Raw genomic sequence first — 24,462 nt, 5'->3', positions numbered from 1 at the left:
TCGAGAGAACTTGATGGAATTAAAGTCAACCTTCAGGTGAGATGAAAACTCATTTTCTCAGCAGCAAAGGACAAGTCATCTGATTTGCCTCAGTGGATTAACATGTAAAGACTCCTGCATTTTTAAATAGTTTTGAATATATTTCTGGGCTCAATCACAGAAGTTATTATTTATTATTATATGAGCTTTGAAAGGAAATGTCATTTGAAATGCTGTCTGGGAGTCTGTGGTTTGCAAATACAGGAGAGAAAATTGTGTGCTTGGCAAAGCCATCAATTCCTCACAGCTTCCTAGATCAATTTGACCTCTGTGTTTTTCTTATTATAAAATGATGAAAACTAATTATGGCCAAGTGCTAAATGAATATATGAACGATCACCAGAAGAGAATTTTGAATTCCCTACAGGATAGTTCTGATGATTCTTTAATAAACCTCATTACTGAAATGAGTGAATGTCTTAAAAAGGAGAATGTCATCTGTGGGAATGTAATAAGACTTGGTGAAGTTTCAATCAAAAAAAAAAAAAAAATCAAAGGCAAGATCTATACCTGATAAGAAAAGTTTTTAAAATATCCGATAATATGTTTTAGCATTTGATTTAGACCTTGCATTTATTACATACCTACCTTGTGCAACTCATAGCGACTCATAGCGACCCTATGGGACAGAGTAGAACTGCCCCATAGAGTTTCCAAGGAGCGCCTGGCAGATTCGAACTGCTGACCTTTTGGTTAGCAGCTGTAGCACTTAACCACTATGCCACCAGGGTGTCGGAATCAACTCAATAGCACTGGGTTTGTTTTTGGGTTTGACTTCGTGCAAAGAGCTTTGCAAGTATTTTCTAATTTAATTCTCATAACATATCTATCAGGTAGGAAATATTATTTTTCATGTCACACATGTTTAGTCAGGCTTAGACAAGACAAGCTATTTCTGGATGTCATAAAGTTTCTTAGTTTCCTAAGGGCTGACATAGCAAAATACCAAAAAGTAGGCAGCTTTAGTGTGTGCACAGAGTGTTAATGAAACACTGCCTAAGAGGTGCTTGGGTGGAATGAAATTTATTTCCTCACAGCTCTGGAGGCTAGAAGTACAAATCAAGGTCTTGGCTGTGTCTGTTCCTTTTGGGGGCTTTGGAAGAGGAACTGTACCAAGCCTCTAAGTTCTGGTGGCTCCCAGCCATCCTTGGCATTAATTAGCTGTTGATGGGTGCATCTGTCTTTCTTTCTTCTTTTTTTTTAATTGTGCTTTAAGTGAAAGTTTACAAATCAAGTCAGCCTCTCATACAAAAACTTATATACACCTTGCTATGCACTCTCAGTTGTTCTCCCCGTAATGAGACAACACACTGTATTCCCTGTGTCCATTCAGCCAGTCCTGACCCCGTCTGCTTCTTATCTCACCTCCAGACAGGAGCTGCCCACATAGTCTCATGTATCTACTTTAGCCAAGAAACTCACTTCTGACCAGTATCATTTTCTGTCCAGCCCAATCCCTGTCAGAAGAGTTAGCTTTGGGAATGGTTACAGTCTTGGGCTAACAGAAAGAAGGTACAGGGACCATGACCTCTGGGGTCCTTCCAGTCTCAGTCAGACCATTAAATCTGGTCTTTTTAAGGAGAATTTGAGGTTTGCATCCCACTGTTCTCCTGCTCCATCAGGGATTCTCTGTTGTGTTCCCTATCAAGGCAGGCATCGGTCGTAGCCAAGCACCATTTAGTTCTTCTGGTCTCATGCTGATGTAGTCTCTGGTTTACGTTGACCTTTCTGTCTCTTGAGCTCATAATTACCTTATGTCTTTGGTGTTCTTCATTCTCCTTTGATCCAGGTGGGTTGAGACCAATTGACAGATCTTAGATGGCCACTTGCTAGCGTTTAAGATCTCAGATGCCACTCTCCAAAGTGGGATGCAGAATGTTTTCTTAATAGGTTTTATTATGCCAATTGACCTAGATGTTCCCTGAAACTATGGTTCCAAGCCCCCCAGCCCTGATAATCTGGCCTTTGAAGTGTTCAGTTGTATTCAGGAAACTTCTTTGCTCTTGGTTTATTCCAGTTGTGCTGACCTCTCCTGTATTGTGTGTTGTCTTTCCCTTCACCTAAAACAGTTCTTGTCTACTATCTAATTGGTGAATGCCCCCCTCCTTCCCTCCCCACCTAGTAACCATTAAGGAATATTTTCTTCTTTGTTTAAACCATTTCTTGAGTTCTTATAATAGTGGTCTCATACAATAATTTGTCCTTTTGCAACTGACTAATTTCACTCAGCATAATGCCTTCCAGATTCCTCCACGTTATGAGATGTTTCATGAATTCATCGTTGTTTTTTATTATTGTGTAGTATTCCATTGTGTGAATACACCTGCATCTGGCTTTCTTGTCATATGGCACCTGTCTTCCCTGTGTGTGTGTGTGTGAATCTGTTTCCATGCCTGTCCTCCTTTTTATAAAACATTACTCAAAAACGATTAAGATTAGGACCCACCCTCTTCCAATATGACCCTGTTAACTGATAACATCTGCAAAGAAAAACTCTATTTCCTCAAACAAGTTCACATTCACAGATACAGGGGATAGGAACTTCAACATATCTTTTTGGGGGGCACAATTCAAACCAAAACACAAAGTGAAGTCAGAGTTTAAATTAATGCAGCCTGCCTAGTGTTTCTGACCCATGTGGCATCACCATTGTCCACACTCTTCAACTTAGCTTTCTACTCCTATGATGATGGTGAAAATAATGATGATGGTGTCAGTAACCACTAACTGGACATGGTCAAGGTGTTGCATTAGGTACTCTTCCTACATTTTTTATGTAATTTTTACAAGAAGACTATGCCATGATTATTATTAGTTTCATTTTACAGGTGAGAAAACTGACTTACGATATTTTTACGCAAATAACACACGCCTCCTATGTTTGTTTGCCAACTGCTTCCTCCCCTCATGAGGTATTTATGTAAGCATGCTGTGCTAATTTTTTTACAGCCACATGTAAAAAATAATTGGCATAGCAGCACTTATAAAAATACCTTATAGGGGAGGGCTCAGTTGGCAAACAAATGTAGAAGACATGCATTATTTGTGTAAAAATACAGTATAAAGAGATACAGACACTGTAAGCATAGAGATAGTTTGGGGGAAGAGCTGATATTTGAACTTAAAGTCCAAGTTCTTATGCCAGAAGTTGTGTTACAATTTGAGAACTTGGAAATAAGAGGGGGGAAAAAAAATCACCCACATTCCAGTGGGACACAGATACAAGTAGCAAGATGATGACAGTACAGGAATAAAAGTGCTATGATGGAAGTGTGCAAAGCATATTAATGAAACATTGCCTAAGAGGCCCTTTAGTCAAAGGAGGTGAAAATGGTTTCCACAGGGAGCTAATGCCTAAGTTGAACCTTATCAATGACTGGAAATTACCAGGCATATAAGACTGTGGAGAATAATCAAGGCGCCTGTACATTCTCAGAGCATTGGAAACATATTTTGACATATCCAGGAGTAATTAGAGTTTACAACATTCCAAGGACACTCATTCTTTTTATGTCAGTAGCCTAAGTAAAGACGCCTAATCACAATCTAGAAAATTGCTTGGTAAATGTAAAATTTCATGTAGTGAAGTCTTTTGAAAAAAATAACAATCCTATCACTAAAAGTAGTTGTCATTTTTTTAAGTGTCTTTTGTGTAACAGCCATTGGACAGGGTGTTTTTCATTTTTTTATCTTATTAAGTCCTCTTAACAATCTCAATGTAAACTTAAGATTTTATGCTCATTGTACAAATGAGGAAACAGATTTCAAATAGGATATAGAAATTGCTCAAAGTTATGCATCTAATAAATGGTAACTCCAATTTTAAAACTCATAGTGAATAACTCCAGCCCGTTGTACATATTTTTTCCAAAGAAATTTTCATGAAAGTAGGACCTTTGAAAGACATTTCATCCCACCTGGAATGGATTATATCTTAGAGAAATCTCTTAATTAGAAGGTATATTGAGCTTTGGTATCCTTAAAGGAACTGAGATGATTTTCCTGGGAAACCTGCTTCCCTGGATATTGTTGGGGAAATGATAATCCATTTCTTCTAATGGGATGGGTACTTCTTGCTGACCACCACCTGTATATCTGCCCTTTTCATTTTCTGTATCTCATGGTTTTTTTTTTTTTTAATCTTAAACATCTTGAGGACAGTTTCTTCCTTTCATATGTTGGTTTCCCTCAGAATGCCCAGAATATAGCTGGTGGCCAATACATGAAATTTTTGTAGCACTTTTTAATAAGTGCTTTCAGGTATTTATTATCTCCTTTGAGTTTTACAAGAATCCCCTAAAGCAAGCTCTTCAGAATTTTCATCCCTGTTTTTCATATGAGGAAGTCAAAGGGTAGATTTTGTAATCTGCCCAAGGGCATGTAACCGTGATGCATTTTGGTCTGTAAAACCCGTGATTAATGACCTTTTCAGCACTTTAATATGCTTGCTTTCTACACGTGCTCTGTGAAGCATTTTTTTCCAAATAGGTAGAACACCTTTTATTGGCTGCTTCCTAACGATAATCTTAGGCTTAACATTCAGTGATTGTAGGGAGAAGGTTTCTCTTGGGCAATGCATCAAACTGTACTCCTATTATACTTATAATATTTTATTAAAATTGTTTTTAACATTAAACTGAAACAATGTGAGGGTAGGCACCATGTTTTTGCATAGGTCTTTACATAATTCATGATATATTTTTGTTAAATATTAAGCACACAAAACATTTGTCCTTTTTGTATTGTCAATCCCCTACCTGTCACAGCTACTCTTTCTGCAAACAATATTATTGTTTCTCAATTTCAATTTTTAATCAAGAAAAAACAGGTTACCCTTTTAGTTTAATGGTTCAATGAGTCTAAATAGGAAAGTTTTCAGGGAAGGCTTAATGGGACAGTTTCTATTGCAAGAAATAGTTCAATTCTTTTTTTTTTTTTTTGATTAGTTCATGGTCTGTGAATGCTGAATTTTACAGATTAAATACACACTAAACCCTAGTGGCATAGTGGTTAAGAGTTTGGCTGCTGACCAAATGGTCAGCAATTCAAATCCACCAGGCGCTCCTTGGAAACCTTATGGGGCAGTTCTACTCTGTCCTATAGGGTCGCTATGAGTTGGAATCGACTCCATGACAATGAGTTAATGATGGAGGCGATATATATTTTTTTTTTTTTCCCTTAGTACCCTATCTATACTGTCCAGTTAAAATTTTAGATAGCCATTTTTCTGGGTATTCTATGAATTCCTCATAAATAATAGACAAGACCAAACAGATGCATGCCTTTTACTGCTCTGATCTTAAATTTTTTTATTTCCTGTATCACATAGGGAAACTTTTTATGTTTCCTTGTATTTGTGGAAACTCAGCCAGAGCTGGGTTAACATGTTTGTAGAGAACACACTAGAACTTCAAAAGAAGAGCAGAAGATATATTTTATATTCACGTATAAAGACATCAGATACTTGGAGTTTCACTTCTCCTCCTTTGAACCTCTAAAGGCTGAAGCTCAGCTCATGCTCTATGACTTCCTGGGTAGCATGCGCACTAGTTGTGTCATAAGTTCCTGTGTGTCTCCTTAGAGCTATGAGGACTAGAACAGCCTATTTGCACATCCTTGTTCCAGGGTGTAGGTGCAGGTATACTCTGTACCATTGAGTCGAAAGTGAAAGTAAAGTAAGCTTCAATTTATCACTGGAATAAGATCTTCTTTTCCCACTTTTCTTGTCAGTCTTTGAAAAATGATGAGCAATCCGCCAAAACTGATGTTCAGAAGCTCCTGGAATTAGGCCAGAAACAAAGGTAAGGCTTTGTTTTCCATTTTTTTCCCTCAGTTCTTTTTGTCATAGTGGCTTGTGTGAGGTTTCATTTTTCCCATCAAATCTGTGACATGTACTTCAGTCATGTAGGCAAGTTTCAACTGGCAACAGTTTAAAAAGAGGGACAAAAATCTAGATTACTTTAGTATCACATAAAGCATTAGGTGATGCTTTCTATCCTTTATCCAACAGCTGGGAAGTAAGAAGATAATTAAATTCATGAATTTACAATGAACAGATCTCAGGGAAATTCCCAAATGCATTATCCTCCTAGTTATCTGAAGCAGGGCTTTCCATACTTGAATGTACATATGATTCATTTGGGGTTGTTGTTCAAATGTATCTGTACTGTAGATTTGGGATGGGGTTTGAAATTCTGCATTTCTAATAAGCCCTACTGATGCTGACGCTACTTGTCTACAAGCTAAAATTTCAGTATTAAAGATCTGGAGTACTTTAACCCTAATTACCTTAATAAGAACTCCCCAGATAAGCCTGCTTATAAAAAGACAGGTCTAGTGGATCAGTTTTAATAGAATCAAAACTTGATCATGGTGGTAATGGTGGGGGTGGTAAAAAATGAATAATCTTATCAACCAGACGTGTAGAATTAATATAATGATATTAATGTTTGTTTATTTTTGAGAGCAACGTACTATGAAATAGTTTCCTACACATTATGAACGGCCATATGCTTCTGACGTTGCTTGTCAAAGCAAAAAAGAAAAAGAAAGCCAAGACAATTTTAGGAAAAAAACAAGCAGGCATCTGTTATGCATTTATTTAAAAAAAAAAAAAAATTTTTTTTTTTTAGCTAGATGCTTTATACACATTGTGCTAATTAATCCTCATAACTACCTTATAAATTAGATATTATTACCTTCATTTTATAGACAGAATATTGTTGGAAGTGCTGAGAGTCATGTTAATTGGAATGTAGGTTTAAACCTACCACTGTGTCTACTCAGTAGCCATGTTCTTCCACATTAGAACAATTCTCACAAAGTAAAAGGTTCTTAAAACGTTTACATAAATGATGCAAAGTGCCATTCCCCTTGAGATCTGGAACCAGACAAGATGGCCTTTATCACCACTCTATTTCAACATTGTGCTGGAGGTCCTAGCCAGAGCAATCGTTCTAGAAAAAGAAATAAAGGGCTCCCAGATTGGTAAAGAAGAAGTAAAAGTATCTCTATTTGCAGATGACATGATCTTATACACAGAAAACCCTAAAGAATCCTCAAGAAAACTACTGTAACTAATAGAAGAGTTCACCAGAGTATCAGGATATAAGATAAACATACAAAAATCAGTTGGATTCCTCTACACCAACAAAAAGAACAACGAAGAGGAAATCATCAAATCAATACCATTTACAGTAGCCCCCAAGAAGATAAATGCTTAGGAATAAATCTTACCAGAGAGGTAAAAGACCTATACAAAGAAAACTATAAGACACTACAGCAACAAACCAACAGAGAACTACATGAGTGGAAAAACATACCTTGCTCACGGATAGGAAGACTTAACATTGTAAAAACTGTCCATTCTACCAAAACCAATCTATAGATACAACGCAATTACGATCTAAATTCCAGTGACATTTTTTAATGTGATGGAGAAACAAATCACCAACTTCATATGGAAGGGAAAGAGGTCCCAGATAAGTAAAGCATTACTAAAAAAGAAGAGCAAAGTGGGAGGCCTCACTCTACCTGATTTTAGAACATATTATACTGCCACAGTCATCAAAGCAGCCTGGTACTGGTATAACAACGGATGCATAGACCAATAGAACAGAGTTGAAAATCTAAACATAAATCCATCCACATATGAGCAGTTGATATTTGACAAAGACCAAAAGTCAGTTAAATAGGGAAAAGATAATCTGTTTAACAAATGGTGCTGGCATAACTTGATATCCATCTGCAAAAAAACAAGACGAGACCCATACCTCACACCATGCACAAAAACGAACTCAAAATGGATCAAAGACCTAATATAAAATATAAAAAGATAATGGCCATGGAAGAAAAAATAGGGACGATGCTAGGAGCCCTAATACATGATATAAGCAGTATACAAAACATTACTAACAATGCAGAAGAGGAACTAGATAACTAAAAAAGATAACTGGGAGCTACTAAAAACCTAATACCTATGCTCATCCAAAGACTTCACCAAGAGAGTGAAAAGATTACCTACAGACTGGGAAAAAGTTTTTAGCTATGACATTTCTGATCAGCATCTAATCTCTAAAATCTACATGATACTGCAAAAACTCAACTACAAAAAGACAAATAACCCAATTACAAAATGGGCAAAGGATATTAACAGGCCCTTCACTGAAGAAAACATTCAGGTAGCTAACAGATACATGAGGAAATGCTCGCAATCATTAGCCATTAGAGAAATGCAAACCAAAACTACAATGAGATTCCATCTCACACAAACAAGGCTGGCATTAATCCAAAAAACACAAAATAATAAATGTTGGAGAGGTTGTGGAGAGACTGGAACACTTATACACTGCTGTTGGGAATGTAAAGTAGTACAACCACTTTGGAAATCTATTTGGTGCTTCTTTAAAAAAACTAGAACTAGACCTACCATATGATCCAGCAGTCCCATTCCTTGGAATATATCCTAGAGAAATAAGAGCCTTTACATGAACAGATATATGCACATCCATATTTATTGCAGCACTGTTTACAATAGCAAAAAGATGGAAGCAACCAAGGTGTCCATCAATGGTTGAATGGATAAATAAATTATGGAATTTCACACAATGGAATACTACACATTGACAAAGAACAATGACGAATCTGTGAAACATTTCATAACACGGAGGAAACTGGAACGCATTATGCTGAGTGAAATTAGTCAGTTGCAAAAGGACAAATATTGTATGAGACCACTATTATAAGAACTCAAAAAATAGTTCAAACAGAGAAGAAAATATTCTTTGTTAAGAGAGCTGGGAGGGAGGGAGAAGGTTTTCACTAACTAGACAGTAAGTAAGAGATATTTTAAGTGAAGGGAAAGACAACACACAATACAGGAGAGTTCAGCACAACTGGACTAAACCAAAAGCAAAGCAGTTTCCTGAATAAACTGAATGCCTCGAAGGCCAGCGTACCAGGGGCGGGGGTTTGGGGACCATGGTTTCAGGGGACATCTAAGTCAATTGGCATAATAAAATCTATTAAGAAAACATTCTGCATCCCACTTTGGAGAGTGGCATCTGGGATCTTAAATGCTCGCAAGCGGCCATCTAAGATCTGTCAATTGGTATCAACCCACCTGGAGCAAAGGAGAATGAAGAATACCAAAGACACAAGGTAATTATGAGCCCAAGAGACAGAAAGGGCCACATAAACCAGAGACTATATTAGCCTGAGACCAGAAGAACTAGATGGTGCCTGGCTACAACTGATGCCTGCCCTGACAGGGAACACAACAGAGAACCCCTGAGGGAGCAGGAGAGCAGTGGGATGCACACACCATAAAAAAAAAAAAAAAAAAAAAAAGACTAGACTTAATGGTCTGACTTGAGACTAGAAGGACCCCAGAGGTCATGGTCCCCAGATCTTCTGTTAGCCGAAGACAGGAACCATTCCCAAAGCCAATTCTTCAGTCAGGGATTGGACTGGACTATGGGATAGAAAATTGTACTGGTGAAGAGTGACCTTTTTGGATCAGGTAGACACATGAGACTATGCAGGCATCTCCTGTCTAGAGGGGAGATGAGAGGGCAGAGGGGGTCAGAAGCTGGCCAAATGGACACAAAAAGAGAGAGTGGAGGGAAGGAATGTGGTCTCTCATTAGAGAAGAGCATCTAGGAGTATATAGCAAGGTGTATATAATTTTTTTATGAGAGACTGACTCAATTTGTAAACTTTTGCTTAAAGTACAATAAAAATTAAAAAAATAAAAATGATGCTAAGTGGAGTAGATTCCAGGTTCATTTTCTTCATCTTCTCCACTGACCTTGTCTCTTGGCCAGAAATATCTTATTGACATGCACTTAGATTAAGCCATCAACCTTTGTTTAAAAATTTCAGTGTCTTGCGTTGACTCTTATTTTATTATTTACGATGGGATGTTTATTGTTTCTTTAGCATGAAATTCTCTTCAGTGTCAAATATTAAAAAGAACTTGAAGGAAATACTGGTCTGAGCACATGTTTTCAAAAGTGCATCATTTAAAAGGATTTTATACGTTTGAAATGAGCCACCTTTTAACACACCTACACTCAATGTTAAGCAAGCGTTTGTGGTTCACTAAGTTAGTGATGGATAATTATAAATGACATTATGAACAGAAATAAGTAGTCAGAAGACATCGAGCAACACTGAAAATGATTACTGTACAGAGCATTTCATGTTGGGAAAGGAGAATAAACAATAGCGTGAACATTAAAATGACCTCTGCACATTGCATTTGCAACATCAGTGAGAGAGAGAATGAGTGAGTCAGGATGATCATACATAAAACTGGATGCTTAGAGTGGAGCCAGTGGTAAAAACTCTTAAAGGCTGACCAAGATTAGATGTGAGTAACAAGCAATAGACAACTCATTTAAAGTAGTGCTGTAGGAGAATGATGTAATGAAAGAAGTATTTTAAGGGAATTATTCTGCCCACATTGTGCAGAGTAGAAACCAAATAAAGGCTTAGACCAGGATGTGGAAAGAGGGTTTATAGATGGGAGCAGGAAGATTGTCACAGCAAGGACCATGGAGTGAAAGGAAAGAACAATAAATTGAGCTATTCTTCATCCCAGGAGGGTCAGAGATGTGAAAACAGGTTTATCTATGATGTGAATAAGAAAAATCCTGTACCTATTCCTCACTTAATGACTATTGTGCTGTCTGACATTTTGCGTTTATGACAATGGTAAAAAATCTGGTATCCTGCTACTTTGCCCCTTAACAATATATGTCTGGTAGTAACAAACACTAAGGTGCAAGATAAAAGTAATACTGGATATGACAGTTAAAGTTATGTGTAAACTTGGTTGGGCCATGATTCTCAGTGGTTTGGCAGTTATGTAATAATGTTATTTGGCATCTAGGTAATGATGTAGTTATCCTTCATTTTGTGATCTTATGTGGTCATCCCCCATTCTCACATAACACCAATTTTTGTATAACAACCTGGCTTTTAGAACCTAATCATATCAATAAGTGAAGAGTGGGTGTATTTTTATAGTTTGCTGATATTTTTTTAAATTAGCTATAGCTGTTCCTGCCTACTATTGTTTATCATAGGGTCACTATGGGCCAAAATCGACTCAATGGCAACAAGTTTGGTTTTTTCCTTTTTTTTTTTTTCAGTTCCTACATGACACACAAAGCGCCCACGTAAACCAGGAAAAATATAGTCAAATGCATTAAGAATTAAAGGTCATCATCTAGATATATGACTGAGTGTACAAATTATCTAGATGAAGGACCAAGCCTTTCATTGAAAAGACTAAATGAAGCAGGTATTTTGTTGCTGTGATTTCAAAGCATTATAGAAAATTAGAAAACATGTTTAACATAACTAACTTGTATTATTTACATAATTAAAGTGATAAAAAATAGATTTTTGACAATAGGTAATTACTCTAAAGGGTGCAATATTTGCTATGTTAAATTTTGCTATTTACTTAAAAAAAGAAATATAAAAGTCATGTTTATTTGACTGTGAAGAACAATCAGTATTTTATTTCCAAAATTATAGATATTAATAAACTGCAAAAAAGAAAATATAATCTTATGAAAAAATATTGATTGTGAATTTGGAAGGATTACCTGAATCTGAAAGAGTGCTATGTGTTGTAAATGTCAAATGGCAATATGCCCACCTCTCAATAATACCCTTATCTTTGGATTCTTGCCATCTTGCCTTTACCTTAAGAAGTAATCCTTAGAAGCCATGCTTCTTTTATGTGTTCTGACACCCATGATCAGTTTATGGCTCAGAGATGGCCACCAAAACTGAGCCAATTAGAATTCCCCTCTTGGAATTGTAACCAAGAGGCAACTAATCAGTCTGTCTGTGTAACTGAAATTAGAAGTGCAAGTAAGCTCAGGGGATATGGGTTGGCCATTGTCATGGACTGAATTATGTCCCCCCCAAAATGTGTGTATCAATTTGTCTGCGCCATGATTTCCGGTATTGTGTGATTTTCCCGTGTGTTGTAATTCCTGCCTATGTGATGTTAACGAGGGAGGATGGGCCACAGTTGTGTCAGTGAGACAGGACTGAATCTACAAGATTAAATTGAGTCTCGAGGCAATCTCTTGAGATATAAAAGAGAGAAGTAAGTAAAGAGACAGGGGGACCTCATACCACCAAGAAAGCAGTGCCAGGAGCAGAGTGTGTCCTTTGGACCCAGGGTCCCTGTGTTGAGAAGCTCCTAGTTCAGAGGAACATTGATGAGAATGCCTACAGAAAGAGAAAGGCTTCACCTGGAGATGATGCCCTAAGTTTGGACTTTTAGCCTACTTTACTGTGAGGAAATAAACTTCTATTTGTTAAAGCCATCCACTTGTGATATTTCTGTTATAGCAGCACTAGATAACTAAGACAGCCATATACAACGATATAGAGGGAAAAACAGAGATTGCCTTTCTGGAGAGAGAAAAAGAGAGGGAGAGAACTGTGTTGACCCTTCAGTGTCACATTTTGAGAAGTACTTTGATAGCCCTAGATAATACTCACAGAAGAGCCCCCAAATTGGTGGAGAAACTTTTAAACTATACCATGTGAGGAGTGGTAAAGTGCAACAACAACAAAAAAACCTGGGGGATAGGATAGTACACTAAAGTGTCTGAAAACTCTCTTGAAAGAGAAGAAAAAAAAAAAAAAAATTTATTCCTAAGGTGGTCGGTTGAGTGGAGGTTCCAGAAAGGCAGTTTTAGAGTCAGTATACTAGAGAGTTTTATACCAGTATTCTCTGAAAACTAAAAGAATCCCTGAGACAGTGACAAATCTTCCATCTGTTATGGTATTAAAGTACAAGCTGGTGGCCACTTGAAAGAAATGTCATCCTGTAGCATGATATGGGTTATTGTGTTTTTGTATTTGTAATTTAGGATGGAAGAGGTACAAAATATCTGTCATTTAAGATCCTTCTTACCATGAAATTCTGTGGTAAAATGTACTTGATATTTGAAAAGCCAACCACAGATTCTACTAGAATCATAATCCTTTAGAAATAAAGCTTCGGATCAGTATCAAATAGGGCCCTAGAGTAGCTAGACATAGATTAGGCAAATTTCATTTGGTAGAGGAAAGTGGTCCCTAAGCAAGTCAGGAATCATCTCTCCTGAGGACAACTTAGTCAAGTCTGTGAGACAGAAATTTGGGGCTTCCTAAAATATAGAAAGCAGTGATATGTGAAGAAATAAAGCTGGGAGGTAGAAAAGGAGATGAAGAGATTCAAAAGACAAAAGGCCCACTTTTCCATTCTGACTGCTAGCTTTGCTGGGAAAGAAAATGTACAGAATTTTCTATTTCTCTAGTTCTTTGTAACAGTTGTTAGCCTATTTTTTTGTTTTGTTCCCTATACTGCCTATAGGTGTTACTATGGGAGATTTTTGAATATGTATATTTCAGTTTGGAAAAAAAAAAGTATTCAAAAGAGTATTCTTAAACCCATATAGCTTAAATTAAAAATAAGAGTTAATTACTATAACATTTTTCCAGTCAGAAATATGACTTCATTTGTGTTTTCATTCAGTGCCTACCTTCCTTCCTTCCTTCCTCCCTCCCTCCCTCCCTGGCTGCCTGGCGGCCTACCTATCTTCCTTCCTTCCTCTTTCTTTGTCTAAGACAGGTAGTATAATGACTCTCTAAAGTTTGAGAGCATAGCATCTGGAATCTAGACTTGTGGGGTTTGATCACAACTCCACCACCTCTCTAAGTGTCAGTTTTCTATCTGTAATATGATACCATAGGTTGACAGTAGACTTAGAAATGTGCCTGGCACATCGTAAGCCTATAATATATGTAGATATTACTATTTGATGTTATTTTATTTTATAGTATGCCACAATTCTCTTTCTGGAAAATATCAGAAATAATAATGGAAGGGTAGATTGTAAATGTCCATATATGAAACAAATCTAATAAATGAATTCTTGTTGAGGCAGTAATGGAAGTTGAGGCATAAAATCCACTGTAAGCAAAAGCATGTTATGATAAGCTTCACCCAAGCAAGCAATAAATCATCCAAAAACCAAAGTGTCTGTAATTATAACTTGTTCCAATTATACTTTGCTTTGCCAAAAAATGTCCAAATTGATTCCAACAACTATACATGCTCTCATTCATATTCTTGAAATTGAGACCAATAGCTATTAAGAGTTTCTAAAGTAAGAAATGTGGGAGTATCATTAACTCCCTCTAGATGAAAGAGAAGCTTATAGTCGTTTAGGAAGCATGGTCAGAGAATGAGCACATGTACCTAGAGTGATTGTTGCTAGTTATGGTAATAATCTAAAATTTATTAAGTAATTATTTGCCAGGCATTGTGCTAAGTGCTTTGCCTGTATTTGCCTTTTAAACTTTATCATAAATCCATGAAGTAGTTCTATCATTGTGACCATTTTACAGATGAAGAAACAGAGTCTGAGAAGGCTTGTTTTACTTATCCAAGGTTCTAGAGCTACTCTTTTGGTACTACACTAGAAATGTTAAACTAGTCTGGGTGCAGGTAAGACTGGAACAGGTTTCTGTATTGTTGGTGTTGCTTTGAGAGAATCTATTTCTCCAGCCACAATTCACATACACACACACAAACCCTTATCTAATTTCTGATCCTTTTTGAGGGATAGCTTAGATGATATAATCAAGACACAGAAAGATAATATGATTTGTCACAAATTAGTAAATGCTGTACCTTTTGAAGGTCTACGTGTTTCTATTTTCGCCAAGTAAAACATCATCATCCATATTTATAAAGGAGTTTGAGACACAATGTGTGTGTATATATAAAAATATGTATGCATTTGTCAACAAATGAGGCAGACCTCAAGTTAGAAATACATCTATTTTCACAAAAATTCTCAGGCTTCATAAAGGATGTTTAAAGCACAATGCTTCAAAACTAATCAATTACGGGTTTTAAAGTGAAACAGTCATTTTGTCCAATCAACAGGTGTTGAGTAACTTTTTCTAACTGGCATGTTCACACTCTGGCATGCTGTCAGTGAAATTAACTTTTCAACTCAAATTATTATATTAAGTTGCTTTAACACATTATGCAGCTCACAAATAATTCACACAGTTGGATTCTTATCAGACCCAGTAACAAGGTGATTCCTTTAAATTCAGCTTGCTTTTAGTATTTGCATGCTAGAAAATGCCCCTTATTACTAGACTCATTAGATACATCCTGTACGTTTAACTGTGGTTCTATATAATTCTACTGATCTGTTTCCTAAATGCAGGTAGAAAAACAAAACTTCCTTTCCTAATCTGCAGAGGAAATCACAGAATTATGCCTCTCTCTCTCTTTTTTTCCCCCTCTCTGTTCTCTATTAAACTAGAGAAGAAATGAAGTCTCTCCAAGAGGCCCTTCAAAATCAACTTAAAGAAACATCTGAGAAAGCAGAAAAACACCAGGCTACTGTAAGTGTGTTTCTCTCTGTGCCCTTTGCTTTGAGCTCTAGGAAATTGTTATATTCTTTTTCCAAAATAACTATAGAATAAACACACCTGTAAAAATGGAAATACGATAAAAGAAACTTTATTGACCATAATAAAAAAAAAATGTGATAAACATTCATTCTAAGAAAAGGTTAATATTGTATTTGATTCAAAGGGTCTTTTAAATCCTGACTCCAATTTTATGAATAAGAAACCCAGGTTAAGAGTGGGGCAGAGTGGTGGTGTCAGCCCCACATCAATGGCCCTGGGATTGTGGGATCCATCAGAAATGACCCTGAGGTAAATTAAGCTATGCAGATGCCTAATCACACTTTATATTCATAGAATAGAGATCTGTCAAGGATGGGAATAAAATATCTGAATTTTTAATCAGCTCCAGAGGTGATTCTGAAGTACTTTAAAGTTTAAGAATAAAACTTAACAAACTACTCTGTAGATTTTCTCTCTCTGAGGTGCTATTCACTTGACTCCATAATTTAATTCTTGTGACTGACATTCACCATAAGGAGGAGGGGTTGTGCACTTGACACCAGTTCTGAAAACTGGGTTTGTGGCTTGTTCTCCAGACCTAGTACCTACTTTATGCACCACTTATGGGGACTGGACCTTTTATCTTGTTTCTTCAGCCCAAGTTTTTGTAAATTGCACGAGACCCTAGTCCCTATAAGAACTGGCAGCCTGTCTTTCTTTTTCAAGACTTCTCTAACAGCCTTGATTAAGGTGTGGAGCTTTGCTTCTGAAATTTAGCCAGGCCTGTTATCTGGGATACCTGCTTCCTAGGGACAGGCTTTCTAATATTGACTGCCGACTTCCCAGGGCCATAACTGCTTCCTGTTAATGGATTTGCTGTTATCTGGTTTGCCCACCTGTAAGGACATGCATGTTGGCTCTCCTTTGCTATGCTGTGCCAGTGTTAACTACTTACTGTAATGCGGTCTATATATGTGGCTCTCTGGAGACCAGATGTTCAATATCAGAATAGATGAATTTTCAACATCAGCAGCCCAGCCTTCTACATAACCCTAAATGCAATATCATTTCTGCCTTAACCTATCACACTTGACTTGGCTTTCTCCATAGACTGAACACGAAGGATGACAATAGAGCATAACAGCAGCGTTCACACATACTATTTTCTCAGATTTTCATATTAAAACTGCACACTTTTTTAATTTTCTTTTCTAAAAAGGGATAAATCAGAGAAGGTAAGTTTCTAACTTGTATTTTCATGGCTATTAGGTGGAGGAGCCAAGGCATTTAGGTATGGACCCATGACCATTCCAATATTTTATATAATCTTGTATCTAATACCCAAGAAGAAGAAAGCTATAATTTTTGAAAGAACAAAAGCCAAAGTTAGAATATATGAGAATGGGAAACATGTGTGGACAAAAAATATCTAATTGGGAAGAGAAAGGAGTCAAGATTGACTGCTGTTACCCTCATCTCAAGCACCCTTATCTCAAAGTGCTTGCAGTGCCTTCTTAATGGCTCAACTCTGAATATTGAGAGAGATTTCCTCCCCTCCCACACACACACAAAAAACTCTACTAAATGAGAAATTTCCAAATGGCATTCCTCCCTTAGCATGTAAGGAACCGTGGTGGCACAGCAGTTGAGATCTCTGCTGTTAAAAGAAACATTGGCAGTTTGAACCTACCCAGAGGCTGTGCAGGATAAAGCTCTCCTTCGGCAAAGATTACAGTCAAGGAAACCCTGTGGGCAGTTCCACTCTGCTCCATTGAGTCCCTGTGAGATGAATGTTAACTGCACAGCTGCAACAACAACATCCCCGTCCCTCTCTCCTTCTCATTTCAATTTCAACTCCATCACTTCTTACCTGCTGAATGTAAGCACACAATTTTATTTTCCTGAGGCTCTCATCATAAGTAGCAGGTCAGTACTACTAATATAACAAATGTTTTAATAATTATATGAGGCAATATATGCAACACATTCAGCAGAGAATATATTGGATTGTAAGCAACCTCAACGTGGTAGCAGTTATTATTGGTAGGATTAGCATTAGTATTGCTACTTATTTTTCAAATAATTTGGAACTTTTTGTTATCTTATCAATACCATAGCAAGAATTATCAGGAATGGATAAGAATGAATATCTGACAAAAAGAAGACTAAAATGAGATATCGCCATGTTCATAATTTACGATGCTCTATTTCCTCAACTCTCCTTGTATTGTTCAGAGTCATAGTGTTATACCACACCATACCATACCCATTGCTGTCAGGTTGATTCTGACTCAAAGCAGCTCTACAGGACAGAGTAAAACTGCCCCATAGAGTTTCCCAGAAGTGCCTGGCGGATTCCAACTGCTGACCTTTCAGTTAGCAGCCGTAGCACACCACCTGGTCTTCCAACATGGGTTATAACGTGGGTTGCCAATATATGCTCTTAAAAGTACATTGTGATCATTGGAGACTAGTCTTTAGTTTCCCAGAGAGTTTGGAACATTCTGTTTTTCTGGAAATCAGATATCTTATTTTTCCCTTTATGATCAGGTTAGCCTGGCTTACTTTTCACTATTATTAACCATTATTAGATTATTGAGGTATTATTTCAAGCCACTGGCTTGTATTTTCTTAAATAATGATTATTTCTTCTTTTTTATTTGCTATTATTGTCAATTTTGTTTTTTAATACAATTTAAAACAATAGATTTGGATATTTTTATGCATGCATATGTATAGACACACATAGGGTATATATTTGTATATATTTACATACACATAGTTATACGTGTGTGAACATACACCTGTGGATATATATATATATATATATATATATATATATATATCCGTCTGTGTGTTTATGTGTATATGTTTGTGGGCCTGTGTGTGTGGAGAGACAGAAGCATAATTTATTTCAAAATAAGATTATCAATTTCATCTTATAGAAAATTAAACCATAAAAAATAAAAATTGACATATGATGTGTAATCTTTCAATTTCATCTAGGTGATGTGATAAGCAGAAAATGTATGGATTACTATAGGAACAGCTCACCTTTGAGATAAAAAATTTCAAATGTCCAAGTTTGAAGTGAGTCCTATAACTTACAAAGTGAATCCCAAATAAGCATTCAAATGCTAAAGCCTTTGAAGTTTCAGAAGCATTACTGCACAAAGCTCTATTTTGAAAACCTATTGGAGGAAATACTCACCAAAGAGATAAAAATAGAGGAAAATCTGTAAGATTTCTGTGGAGTAATAGTGAGTATTCGACGAATTTAGTTTTTTCCTTAGGAAACATAGAACCAAAGGAAAAGAAAACAAACTTGATTAGGGTCGGGGCAGGGTGACCAAAGGGACATGTGTTAATTAGCAAGAACTTATTATGAATTTCCTGAATCCTAATTTAGGAGCAATTATTGTAACAAAATTAGAATGGATAACCTTGAAACCACAGAAGAAAATTTGATTTATTTGAAGGCAAGAAATAAAGTAGGGAAAAAATGAAGTAAAATGATTCATCCAAAGGCAAGAAAAGGGAAGAAAAAGGTCAAATAAAATAGCAAAAGTAAGTTCCGATGTATTAAAAATCATGATAAATTAAAATGGGTGAAGCTCCGTGATTCATTTTTCAAAACATGAAAGGACTAAAGTTAAGTGGATAGGGCAATACATACAAATGTATTAATTTAAAAAATTGAAAAGATCACATATTTAAAATAAGCAGATTGTGTTATTCATCTAATGGTGTTATAACAGAAATACCACAAGTGGATGGCTTTAACAAAGAGAATTTTATCGTCTCACAGTCCAGTAGGTTACAAGTCCAAATTCAGTGCGTCAGCTCCAGGGGAAGGCTGTCTCTCTCTGTCAGCTCTGGAGAAAGTCCTTGTGATGTATCAGCCTTCCCTTGGTCTGGGAGCATCTCAGCGCAGGAACCACAAGTCCAAAGGACACACTCTGGTCCCAGCACAGCTTTCTTCATCGTATGAGGTCCCCATGTCTCTCTGCTCAATAGATATTGGCTTAAGATACTATCTGATCTTTTAGACCTCATCAGTATAACTGCCACTAATCCATCATATTACATCACAATGATAGAATTTACAACACATAGGAATCGCATCAGAAGATAAAATGGTAGACAATCACACAAGGGAATCATGACCTAGCCAAGCTGACAGACACTTTTGGGGGACACAATTCAAATCCATGACACAGATGAAAAAAATATTGCAAAACAACAAGGAAAATAATGGAACAAATGGCAGCAATATTAATGCCTGGCAAATACAATTTAAGGTGCAAAGATATTATAAGGGAAGACATTATATTTTTAGTAATATTAAAAAATTAGAATGAAATGATTATAGCTATAACCTTAATAATGACATATGTACTAACAGTGCAGCTTCAACCTCCATCAATCTATCAGTGACAGGATGCCCAGGAAAAAGTCATTAGCTGATACATTAAAGATTTTAAAAATACAGTGAATAGTTTTGAACTCTTAGATACATGGAAGAATCTCCAACAAATGCGTATATTCTTTTTAATCACACATAGAACATCTACAGAAGTAAAATATGTATTAATCCACAAATGAAGTTCCATAAATTCAAAAGTATTAATAGAATGCATAAAGTGTTCTTCAACTCTTTTGTAATAAAATTAAAAGTAGCTTTCTAAGAAATGCCCTTAAGTTTGAAAAATATACAACATATTCTCCAATAACTTAAAGTTGAAATAAATTTAAAAATACCTCAGAATAGAAATGTCTTCTATGTTTTGAACTGAATGACATATGTTTTAACTCAGAGTACAGAAAGAGAGAACAGAAGTTTTAAAAATATGGGAATAGCATGTTTATTATAGTTTATCTTTAACATGCATCTGGTGGAACCCAAAGGGAGACAGGTTTTACATAATTGACAATCACCACTATTCTTCCATATTTTCATAAAGACTCAAGTAAACAGAACACTGTGTGCTTTTTTCTGTTTGAAAACGCTAGGTTAACTAAAAATTAAAATAAGTACATAGTTTTAAACATTTTTTTTTATTGTTTTAAATCATTCTAAAATTGCTTTCTCTGATAAGTAGACTATAGTTGGTGTAATTGAAGCCTGAAAGATTCAGATAACTTCAATTGCTGTTTCTCAAAGAGAGAAAAATCATTTAGATTTGGTTTTAAATATACCATGCTATCGTAGATTAGAGCAGATGATATGTTGCCCTTGATTACATATCTAATTATTATGCCTTTTTCCTAAATATAAAGATTATATATATTTTATGATAAAGGTAATTGCTAATGACCATAGTATTCCATAAGTTCATAGTAAAAAGCCATGAAACATGATGGCGATTTTTCTTATTATGTTCCAAAATATGAAAGAAGAAAATAAATTTTTGAAAATGTAATTGATAAAGCAGTGAACTTGTCTTTTTATAGATATGTTGCAAAATACTCTTTATAAATGTTGTTGTTGTTGCTGCCATCGAGTTGCTTCCCATTTATAGTGACCCAATGGACAACAAAACGCAACACTGCCCTGTCCTAACCTCATCCTCACGATTGTTATGCTCGAGCCCTTTGTTGCAACCACTGTGTCAGTCCATCTCATTGAGGGTCTTCCTCTTTTTTGCTGACCCTCTACATTGCCAAGCACGATGTCCTTCTCCAGTGACTGGTCCCTCCTGATAACATGTCCAAAGTATGTGAGACAAAGTCTCTCCATTCTTGCTTCTAATGAGCATTCTGGCTGCACTTCTTCCAAGGCAGATTTGTTCATTCTTTTGACAGTCCATGATATATTCAATATTCTTCTTCAACACCATAATTCAAAGGCGTCAATTCTTCTTTGGCCTTTCTTATTCATTGTCCAGCTTTCACATGCATATGAGGCAATTGAAAACACCATGGTTTGGGTCAGGCACACCTTAGTCCTTAAAGTACCATCTTTAATTTTTAACACTTTAAAGGTGTCTTTTGCTACAGATTTACCCAACGCAATGCGTCTTTTGATTTCTTGACTGCTGCTCCCATGGGTGGTGATCGTGTATTCAAGTAAAATGAAATCCTTGACAACTTCAGTCTTTTCTCCATTTATCATGATGTTGCTTATTGGTCCAGTTGTGAGGATTTTTGTTTTATGTTGAGGTGCAATCCATACTGAAGGCTGTGGTCTTTGATCTTCAGTAAGTGCTTCAAGTCCTCTTCCCTTTCAGCAAGCAAAGTTGTGTCATCTGTCACCTGCAGCTTGCAAATTGTTAATGCGTCTTCTCTGATCTTGATGCCCCAATCTTCTTCATATAGTCAGGCTTCTTGGATTATTTGCTTGGCATACAGACCAAAAAAAATACGGTGAAAGTATACAACCCTGATGCACATTTTTCCTGATTTTAAACCATGCAGTGGTGCCCCAGTGTTATGTTCAAATGACTGCCTCTTGGTCTACATAAAGGTTCCTCATGAGCACAATTAAGTGTTCCAGAATTCCCATTCTTCACAATGTTGTCCATAATTTGTTATGATCCATGTAGTGGAATGCCTTTGCATAGTCAGTAAAACACAGGTAGACATCTTTCTGGTATTCTCTGCTTTCAGCCAAGATCCATCTGACATCAACAATGATATCCCTGGTTCCATGTCCTCTTCTTAATCTGGCTTGAATTTCTGGAAATTCCCTGTTGATGTACTGCTGCAATCTCTTTTCAATGACCTTAAGCAAACTTTTACTTGTGTGTGATATTAATGATATTGTTTGATAATTCCTAAATTCTGTTTAATCACCTTCCTGAGAATTGGGTACAAAAACGGACCTTTTCTATTTGGTTGGCCAGGTAGCTGTCTTCCACATTTCTTGGCTTAGAAGAGTGGGTGCTTCCAGTATTGCATCCATTTATTGAAACATCCTCATTGGTATTCCCTCAGTTCCTGGAGCCTTGTCTTTCACCAATCCCTTCAGTGTAGCTTGGACCTCTTCTCTCAGTGCTGTCAGTTCTTGATCAAACGCTGCCTCCCAAAATGTTTAAACCTTGACCAATTCTTTTTGGTACAGTGACTCTGCGTATTCCTTCCGTCTTCTTTTGATAATTCCTGTGTCCTTTAACATCTTCCCTGTAGAATCCTTCAATATTGCAATTCAAAGCTTGAATTTTTTCTTCAGTTCTTTCAGCTGAGAAATGTAGAGTGTGTTCTCCCCTTTTGGTTTTCCAACTCCTGATATTTGCACATGTTATTATAACACTTTACTTTGTCTTCTCAAGCCACAATTTGAAATCCGTTCAACTCTTTTACTTCATCATTTCTTCCTTTCACTTTAGCTACTCTATGTTCAAGAGTAACTTTCAGAGTCTCTTCTAACATCCATTTTGATCTTTTATTTCTTTGCTGTCTTTTTAATGACCTCTTGCTTTCTTCATATTTGATGTCCTTGATGTCATTCCACAACTCATGTGGTCTGGTCTTTGGTCATTACTGTCCAATGTGTCAAATCTATGCTTGCGATGGTCTCTAAATTCAGATGGGGTATACTCAAGGTCATACACTGGCTTTTGTGGACTTGTTCTCATATTCTTTAAATTCATATTGAACTTGCATATGAACAGTTGATGGTCTGTTCCACAGCCAGCCACAGGCTTTTTTCTGACTGATGATATTGAGCTTTTCCGTTGTCTCTTTACATAGGTGTATTCGGTTTGATTCCTTTGTTTTTATTCCTAAGAAAATCATGGAGTGGCAAATATTTCAAGCTTGCATCATCATGAAAAACTCTAACAGACAGCAAGGATGAATGAGCTCTCAGCTGTAGCCAGAGTAATTAAAGGTATTAATGCACATTGGATGCATTTCACTACTGTAGTTTATTTTTATGACTTAACTTGCCCTAAGCGAGACATAATCAGTTTAAAGGTAAAAGTTGGCTTCAAGCTTTGATTCCTTAAGAATATAGAATTGCTGTGTTCTTCCACTGTCCATTCAAATAAATAAATGATATTTTCTGTATCTGAGAATATTCCCGAAACCAACTCTTCAGACAAAGATTAGGCTGGACTGTAAGACATAAAATGATACTCATAAATAGTTTTCTTCTTAGCTCATGGCTTCAGGAATGATTTCAGTCCAGTCAAATCCCTGTCTGAAGAGTTGGCTTTGGGAATGGCTCCTATCTTGGGCTAACAGAAGGTCTGGGGACTATGACCTCCGGTAGCCCTCTGGTCCCAGTCAGACCATTAATTCTGGTCTTTTTACTGGAATTTGGGGTCTGCATCCCACTGCTCTCCTGCTCCTTCAGGGATTCTCTGTTGTGCTCCCGGCCGTGGCAGTCATCAGTTGTGGCTGGGCACCATCTAGTTCTTCTGGTCTCAGGCTGATGTAGTCTTTGATTTATGTGGCCCTTTCTGACTCTTGGGCTCATACTTACCTTGTGTCTTTTGTGTTCTTCATTCTCCTTTGCTCCAGGTGGGTTGAAACCAATTGTTGCAACTTAGATGGCCACTCGATAGCCTTTAACACCCCAGACACCACTCTACAAAATGGGATGCAGAATGTTTTCTTAATAGTTTTTATTATGCCAATTGACCTAGATGTACCCTGAAACCATGGTCCCCAAACCTCCACCCATGCTACTCTGGCCTTCAAAGAGTTCAGTTTATTCAGGAAACTTCTTTGCTTTTGGTATAGTCCAGTTGTGCTGACCTCTCCTGTGTTGTATGTTGCCAAACCTTTTACCTAAAATAGTTCTTGTCTACTATCTAATTACTGAATTTCCTCCTCCCTCCTTCTCTCCCATCCCCCTCTCATAACCATCAAAGAATATTTCTTCTCTGTTTAGACTATTTCTTGAGTTCCTCTAATAGTGGTCTCATACAATATTTTTCCTTTTGCTACTGACTAGTTTCGCTCAGCATAATGCCTTACAGATTCTTCCACATTATGAGATGTTTTGAGGATTCATCACTGGTC

General features: G+C 36.7%; 1 protein-coding gene across 1 annotated transcript in view; it reads left to right on the top strand.

Annotated features, from left to right (window-relative positions):
- Nucleotides 1-15,270: 15,270 nt before the first annotated feature.
- LUZP2 (leucine zipper protein 2) overlaps nucleotides 15,271-24,462 on the top strand; it is a 266,134-nt gene continuing 256,942 nt past the window's right edge. Inside the window, exon 1 of the mRNA XM_064288344.1 lies at nucleotides 15,271-15,483. Coding sequence (XP_064144414.1) covers nucleotides 15,409-15,483 — 75 coding nt within the window. The 5' untranslated portion in view covers nucleotides 15,271-15,408. The remainder of the gene's footprint in view (nucleotides 15,484-24,462) is intronic.

The sequence above is a fragment of the Loxodonta africana genome, chromosome 7 (genome assembly GCF_030014295.1).
Source record: "Loxodonta africana isolate mLoxAfr1 chromosome 7, mLoxAfr1.hap2, whole genome shotgun sequence".
Taxonomy (NCBI): domain Eukaryota; kingdom Metazoa; phylum Chordata; class Mammalia; order Proboscidea; family Elephantidae; genus Loxodonta; species Loxodonta africana.
This window is presented reverse-complemented; position numbering and strand designations above follow the sequence as displayed.